General features: G+C 34.4%; 2 protein-coding genes across 2 annotated transcripts; both read left to right on the top strand.

Annotated features, from left to right (window-relative positions):
• The first annotated feature begins 269 nt into the window (after positions 1-269).
• On the top strand, positions 270-3,330 carry LOC107945551 (carotenoid cleavage dioxygenase 7, chloroplastic). Its single transcript, XM_016879604.2, has 6 exons — positions 270-1,045; positions 1,697-1,825; positions 1,913-2,044; positions 2,286-2,561; positions 2,638-3,041; positions 3,149-3,330. Exons 1-6 carry the CDS (start codon positions 289-291, stop codon positions 3,293-3,295), a joined length of 1,845 nt encoding a protein of 614 aa, XP_016735093.2. The 5' UTR covers positions 270-288; the 3' UTR covers positions 3,296-3,330.
• A 1,364-nt stretch (positions 3,331-4,694) lies between these two features.
• Positions 4,695-6,677, top strand: LOC107947482 (malate dehydrogenase, cytoplasmic). Its single transcript, XM_016882124.2, has 6 exons — positions 4,695-4,862; positions 4,940-5,098; positions 5,186-5,642; positions 5,719-5,854; positions 5,925-6,036; positions 6,442-6,677. Exons 1-6 carry the CDS (start codon positions 4,820-4,822, stop codon positions 6,534-6,536), a joined length of 1,002 nt encoding a protein of 333 aa, XP_016737613.1. The 5' UTR covers positions 4,695-4,819; the 3' UTR covers positions 6,537-6,677.
• Positions 6,678-7,025: the final 348 nt, after the last annotated feature.

Raw genomic sequence — 7,025 nt, 5'->3', positions numbered from 1 at the left:
TATAAAATTACACTTTGACTCTTAAAGAATGAGAAAAAATTGGTTTAATCTTTTAAAAATTATAAAAATATTATAAACTATTAAAATGGTAAAATTTCATTTTTATTATTATAAAAATATACAATTTTATTTCGACCTCTTCAAAAAGGTTTTTTTTGACTCCGCCACTATCCCTTGCCCTTTTTATTCCATGCAAAAATTATTGCCACACCTTCCCATAAGCTACATAGTATATATAAGTACTCCATCATTCACACACACACAAAAAAAAACAAAAACAAAAACAAAATGCAGGCAAAAATATTCCATATTGTTCCTACAGTGTTCCATTCGCTTTCAAAACTCCCTTCTTACCTACATCAACCATCATTACCAAGAAAACTACCACGAGCCATATCTATTTCCAGCCCTGTTAATGATAATCATCATGTTTCTGGTCCGTTAACAATACCAGACAAAGATGAATCCATGGCTGCTTTTTGGGACTATCAATTTCTATTCATCTCGCAACGGTCGGAAACGTCTGAGCCGATCACACTCCGTGTCGTTGAAGGTACGATCCCCCCTGATTTCCCTTCCGGTACGTATTACTTAACCGGTCCGGGGTTATTCGTCGATGATCACGGCTCGACCGTGCACCCTCTAGATGGTCACGGTTACCTTCGAGCGTTTAGCATCGATGGTGTTCCCAAAGAAGTTAAATTCACGGCTAAGTACATAAAGACCGAAGCTCAAGTGGAAGAACACGATCCGGTGACCGGCTCGTGGCGGTTTACGCACCGCGGTCCATTTTCGGTCTTAAAAGGGGGTAAAAAACTTGGTAACGTTAAGGTGATGAAAAATGTAGCTAATACTAGTGTGTTGAAGTGGGGTGGAAAGCTTTTGTGTTTATGGGAAGGTGGTGATCCTTACCAGATCGAATCGGAGACGTTGGATACCGTTGGCAGTTTTAATGTGATAAATGAATCCCTACCATCCGCCGAGAAACGGGGGCCCGGTGATTTATTCGACGTAGCCGCCCGGTTGTTGAAGCCGGTGTTACATGGTAAGTATGTATGTCCTTAGCATTGAATATGACAATTTTCATACACCTTATTAAAGGCTAAATTCTGCAATAAGTCTTTATACTTTGTATAAGTTGTGGATTTAGTCCCTATACTTCAATTTGATCAATTTAAGTCCATGTACTTTTAGAAATTTGAAATTTTAGTCCTGACTTAAACAATAACGATTAAATTTCATTTGGCTAAATTCAATTACTAGTCATCATTTGCTAGAATATTTAGCTCATATTCTCCAATTGGATTATTCTAAGCCCCTATATTTTTTTTCATTTTGAAATTTTAATCTTGGTGCAAATGACAATCATTAATCCATTAACTAGATTTTTATTTAGTAATATGTGAAAATAACAAGCTAGCATGGCATTACACATATTATAATATGTTTATTGTATTAGATTTAGGAAATAGTTGAACTTAATGAAGTCAATAGTGATCTTTTGATAAGGACCGACTAAATTGAAATATATGGATTAAGTCCACAACTTTTGTAAAGTATAGGAACTAATAGCAAAATTTAACCCCTTATTAAATATTCCAACTTGAAGCTACCATAGGTAATATACATATTTATATATACATATATATAGTTCAACTGAATGTTGTCTTTTTTCTTGTAATAATATGCTCCATAGGTGTATTCAAGATGCCCCCAAAAAGATTATTGTCTCATTATAAGCTTGATGCTCAAAGGAACAGACTACTTGCAGTAACATGTAATGCAGAGGACATGTTACTGCCTCGAAGCAACTTTACATTTTATGGTAATAGTTTAAGAACTTAGAATATCTAAAAAAAAACAGATTATTAATGTGAAATGTTTTAGTAATTTTTTTTTATCATCTTTTTAGAGTTGGATTCGAATTTCAATTTGTTGCAGAAACAAGAATTTAACATCCCTGATCATTTGATGATCCATGATTGGGCTTTTACCGATACTTATTACATACTGTTCGGAAACCGGATCAAGCTCGACATTATCGGTAACGATCGAATCACAAATCAAGTTTAGAAATTTTCAGTAAAATTATTGTGGAGGTCTCTATATTAGAAGTTAAACTGCATTTCACCATAGATAAATTAATCTTTATACATTATATCAAAGGGTAAAAAGGACCAAATGCAATCTATCTTTTAGTACAAGAGTCTCCATTATACTTTTATTGAAAATTTCCTAAAAAGCTATAGGTTTTTAATGTGTCATGTATAATTTAAGTACTGCAGGATCAATGACAGCAGTATGCGGGTTATCGCCGATGATTTCGGCATTGTCGGTGAATCCGAGTAAGTCCACCTCTCCAATTTACTTGCTTCCTCGGTTTCCATCTGAAAAATCAGCCGGACAACGAGATTGGAGGGTACCGGTGGAAGCACCGTCTCGGAAATGGCTGTTACATGTTGGCAATGCCTTTGAAATCAAGGATATTGATGGTAATTCAATGATTCAAATCCAAGCTTGTGCTTGTTCTTATCAATGGTTCAACTTCCAGAAACTATTTGGTAAGTTCAATATATATATATATTTACTTTATCTGAAATCTGCTTTCCAAGTTTAGACAATTTGGTATGGAAACAGGATATAATTGGCAAAGCGGACAACTAGATCCATCGATTATGAACGTAAAACAACACGAAAACGAGTCCTTAGTACCACACTTAGTTCATGTAACAATAAAATTGGACACTAATGGCAGCTGTAATGAATGTTCAATGGAGAACATGAATGAATGGAACAAGCCATCGGATTTTCCGATCATCAACCCGGAGTTTTCGGGCAAAAAGAATACATGCATTTATGCAGCAACATCTTCAGGGACAAGACAAGCATTGCCTCATTTTCCATTTGATATGGTAATGAAGCTAAATTTATCATCAAAAACCGTAAGTACATGGTCTGCAGGGGCTCGTAGGTTCATTGGTGAACCTATTTTTGTCCCTAAAGGAACTGAAGAAGAAGATGGGTATATTCTTGTCGTCGAGGTTAGAATCCGACCCAATTTTGTTCTGTTCCGACAGTGTTTTTCGGGGGTTTGTTCTTGCATGATGTATAATGTTAGGTTGTTGTGCTTTTTTTTTTTTTTTTGCAGTATGCAGTTTCAATACAGCGATGTTATTTGGTGATTTTGGACCCAAAGAGAATTGGAGAAAGTGATAGGGTTGTAGCAAGATTTGAAGTCCCTAAGCACTTGAACTTCCCTCTTGGATTTCATGGTTTTTGGGCCAAGAATGATTGATTTTTTTGCCCTCCAAAATTGTAAATACAGAAGGAAATTTATTTATGTAATAAATTTATAAAAATAAATATGATTTTGATTGAAATGATAAAATTTATTATTATCTTGAATTTAAATATAATTAATTTTATTATTTGGAGACCAACTGGGGATCTTAGGGATCTTGACCCCTTTGATCAAATAGGAAAATATCATTAATGATCCTTTCAAGTATTAATTTTTTATTTGAAGTCTTTTAATCATTTAAATGAATAAAAATTTTGTAATTTTAGTCTCTCCTAAAAATTAATTACAGCAATCCGAGTTTGTATCTATATAGCATGAATTTGGATTTTTAAATTTCGGTTTATTTTGATTTGGGTAATTTTTAATTTTAGATCATTTTAGATTTAAAATAATTTTGTGTTTAAAACTCACGTTTTTTTGGATTGGGTCATTAATGGTTCGAATCAGTTCAGGTTTTAATCACTTCACGTTCAAGTTATTCAAATTCAATTCAATTTGAGTTTAGGGTTGGGTGGTTTGAGATTTTTAATGATCAAATAGGATGGGGTGAATTGGAGTTTGAATTGATCGATTCGAATATTCAAATTCAGATATTTCCAAATTGGGTCATTAAGAAGTTCGAATCAGTTCAAGTTTTACTCACTTTATGTTCAAGTTAATCCAAATTTAATTCAATTTGGATTTAAGGTCAGGTGGTTTGAGTTTTTTAATGATCAAATTGGATGAGATCGAATTTGAGTTTGAATCGATTGATTCGAATATTCAAATTTGAATTTTTTCAGGTCGGGTCATTAAGGGTTCAGATCAATTCAATGTCTAATCATTAAATGTTCAAGTCAATTTGGATTTGATTCAATTCGAGCTTAAGGTTAGATGATTTGATTTGTTGACTTTTATGAAAAAATTTGATTGCACCAAATTTGAGTCCAATCGAAGTTTCAGGTTTAAATTTTTCAGGTTAAATCATTAAGGGTTCAAATCAGTTCAAGTTCTGATCACTTCATATTTAAATCAATTCGGATTCGCTTTAATTGGACAATTCGAGTTTTAGACTCTTATGATCAAACAAAATAAGATCGAATTTGATTTAATCGAGTGGAAATTTCAAATTCGAGTTTTTAAAGTGAAATCAATTCAGGTTCCAATCACTTTGTATTCATCTCAATCTGGACTCAATTCAATTTGAGTTCATCAAATCGAATTTTGAAATTGTTGAGTAGTCCCCTGTTAGGACCCAAACTCTTCTAATCCAAAACTTCCTTCAAAGTTGAAATAGAAGAATATAATCCATTTATCAATTTGAAAAAGTCAAATCAACAGGTGCCAGTTTCTCAATTATCCTAATTTATTCTACAAACTAACACAAATTGAAACCGAAACTAACTGTGAGGATCCTCCGGCTGTGAAGATCATCTTGTAATCAACACAAAAAGGGTTTTACTTTCTGTATCATATAATCACCATCACCCTCATATCTTTCCACCATTACGGCCATTTTCGACCCTCAATTCATCATCAATGGCGAAAGAACCTGTTAGAGTTTTAGTTACTGGTGCTGCTGGTACGTATTGTGCTGTTAATATATTGTATTTAGTAATTAGTATTGTGTTTCATTGGTGTTCTCTTGTGTTACAACAGGGCAAATCGGGTATGCTTTAGTGCCTATGATTGCGAGGGGAGTAATGTTAGGCTCCGATCAACCCATAATTCTTCATATGCTCGATATCGAACCGGCCACCGAGGCCTTAAACGGTGTCAAAATGGAATTAGTTGATGCTGCATTTCCTCTTCTCATGAGTATGTGTAATTTGCACATCATGGTTCACATTTGTTGATCAAATGTTTTCTTTTAACTCGGTTTTGTTTTTTCGGTTTTACGCAAAGATGTCGTTGCTACCACCGACGCCATGGTTGCTTGTAAAGGTGTGAACATAGCTGTGATGGTTGGCGGATTCCCACGAAAAGAAGGTATGGAAAGGAAAGACGTGATGTCAAAAAACGTATCGATTTACAAGGCTCAAGCTTCGGCATTGGAGAAACAAGCCGCACCGGATTGTAAGGTGTTGGTGGTCGCTAATCCAGCGAACACCAATGCCCTTATCTTGAAAGAATTCGCGCCATCAATCCCGGAGAAAAACATCACGTGTCTCACTCGACTCGACCATAACAGAGCGCTTGGACAACTCTCCGAGAGGCTAAAGATCCATGTCGGTCAAGTGAAGAACGTGATCATATGGGGTAACCACTCCTCCACTCAATACCCGGATGTGAACCATGCCACTGTCACGCCCACAAACAGTGAAGAGAAGCCTGTTAGAAGTGTCGTAGCTGACGATAATTGGTAACATAAAATTCCGAATCTATATTTCGAGACACTATACGTTCGTGACTGTACTAATCCTTCGTCGTTTTTATAGGTTGAACACCGAGTTCGTTACCACGGTGCAACAACGCGGTGCCGCCATTATCAAAGCTCGAAAGCTATCAAGTGCATTGTCCGCCGCAAGTGCTGCTTGTGATCATATTCGTGATTGGGTTCTTGGGACTCCCAAGGTATGTATGTATGTATGTATGTATGTATGTATGTATGTATGTATGAGTTTTAATTGGGTGATTATTGTAGGGAACATGGGTGTCCATGGGAGTGTATTCTGATGGATCATATGGAATTCAATCTGGCATTATCTACTCATTCCCAGTTACATGTGATAAAGGACAATGGTCAATTTTTCAGGGTAAGTTTTTGGTAAAAGTACTATGGACTCCTCTGAGTCAGAGTCAGGTTATATTTTCTTCTCTTTACTTAAAAAAATGGGCAAATTATTTACTATAAGATAGATCAAATAGCAACTGGTTTTTTGTGTTAAAATTTTCATCAATTTTTACTGTTAAAAACTGATATGACTAACAAAATAACCAGATAGTTACGACGTGCTATATGTATCTCATTCTAACATACATGGACCAATTTTTAATAATAAAAATAGATGACCAATCTTCCAGGGTACTTTTGCTTAATTTTTTTTCATTTGTGTTTGATATGTCATTTTCTTTTGGTCAAATTGCAATTTTGATTCATTTATTATGTGTTTCGGAATTTAATTTTCGTACATTAATTCGACATAATTTGATCCTGGCAGGGCTGAAGATAGACGATTTCTCGAGAGAAAAGATGGATGCAACAGCGAAAGAGCTTGTGGAGGAGAAAACATTGGCTTATTCTTGTCTTAATTGATGAAAGAACAAGTGTATTAAATAAACGATTTGATTGTCTTTCTTAGGGGAATGTTTTTATTATTAAAAATTCCATGAAAAATAATTAAATTATAACAATAAAAAATAGACATAAATGAAGGATAGTGATCTTCTCTTCTCATTTCATTTCTTTTTTAGGATAATTTATGTTTATTTATTTACATTGAAAATATTCCTTTATTCATACAAATGGCAACAACAACAAAACCCTTTGGTATTAACGTCATTGTGCATACTTTTTGCTAAATTAAATTAGTGAGGGCCATAAATGAAAATCGATTATGTTAATTTGTCAATTTAATAAATTATAGATAATCATATACGTTTTGCCATTGGGTAAACTGGTAAGTTTACGTTTTGGTCACTCAATTTCAAAAAATTACAAATTGGTCACTGAACTATTCGAAAGTTTTATTGAAGTCACTGAGCTGTTCAAATTATTGTTGTATAGCCTTCTTCATTCGCACCA

The sequence above is a fragment of the Gossypium hirsutum genome, chromosome D12 (genome assembly GCF_007990345.1).
Source record: "Gossypium hirsutum isolate 1008001.06 chromosome D12, Gossypium_hirsutum_v2.1, whole genome shotgun sequence".
NCBI lineage: Eukaryota > Viridiplantae > Streptophyta > Magnoliopsida > Malvales > Malvaceae > Gossypium > Gossypium hirsutum.
This window is presented reverse-complemented; position numbering and strand designations above follow the sequence as displayed.

What these genes read in the sequence shown, in the direction of transcription:
- LOC107945551 (XM_016879604.2), top strand. Translation starts at nt 289, where the DNA reads ATGCAGGCAAAAATATTCCATATTGTTCCTACAGTGTTCCATTCGCTT. An exon ending in AAGCAACTTTACATTTTATG is followed by an intron (nt 1,826 to 1,912) that starts GTAATAGTTTAA and finishes TCATCTTTTTAG; the next exon opens with AGTTGGATTCGAATTTCAAT. An exon ending in GATCAAGCTCGACATTATCG is followed by an intron (nt 2,045 to 2,285) that starts GTAACGATCGAA and finishes TAAGTACTGCAG; the next exon opens with GATCAATGACAGCAGTATGC.
- LOC107947482 (XM_016882124.2), top strand. Translation starts at nt 4,820, where the DNA reads ATGGCGAAAGAACCTGTTAGAGTTTTAGTTACTGGTGCTGCTG. An exon ending in TGCATTTCCTCTTCTCATGA is followed by an intron (nt 5,099 to 5,185) that starts GTATGTGTAATT and finishes TTTTACGCAAAG; the next exon opens with ATGTCGTTGCTACCACCGAC. An exon ending in GGGTTCTTGGGACTCCCAAG is followed by an intron (nt 5,855 to 5,924) that starts GTATGTATGTAT and finishes TGATTATTGTAG; the next exon opens with GGAACATGGGTGTCCATGGG.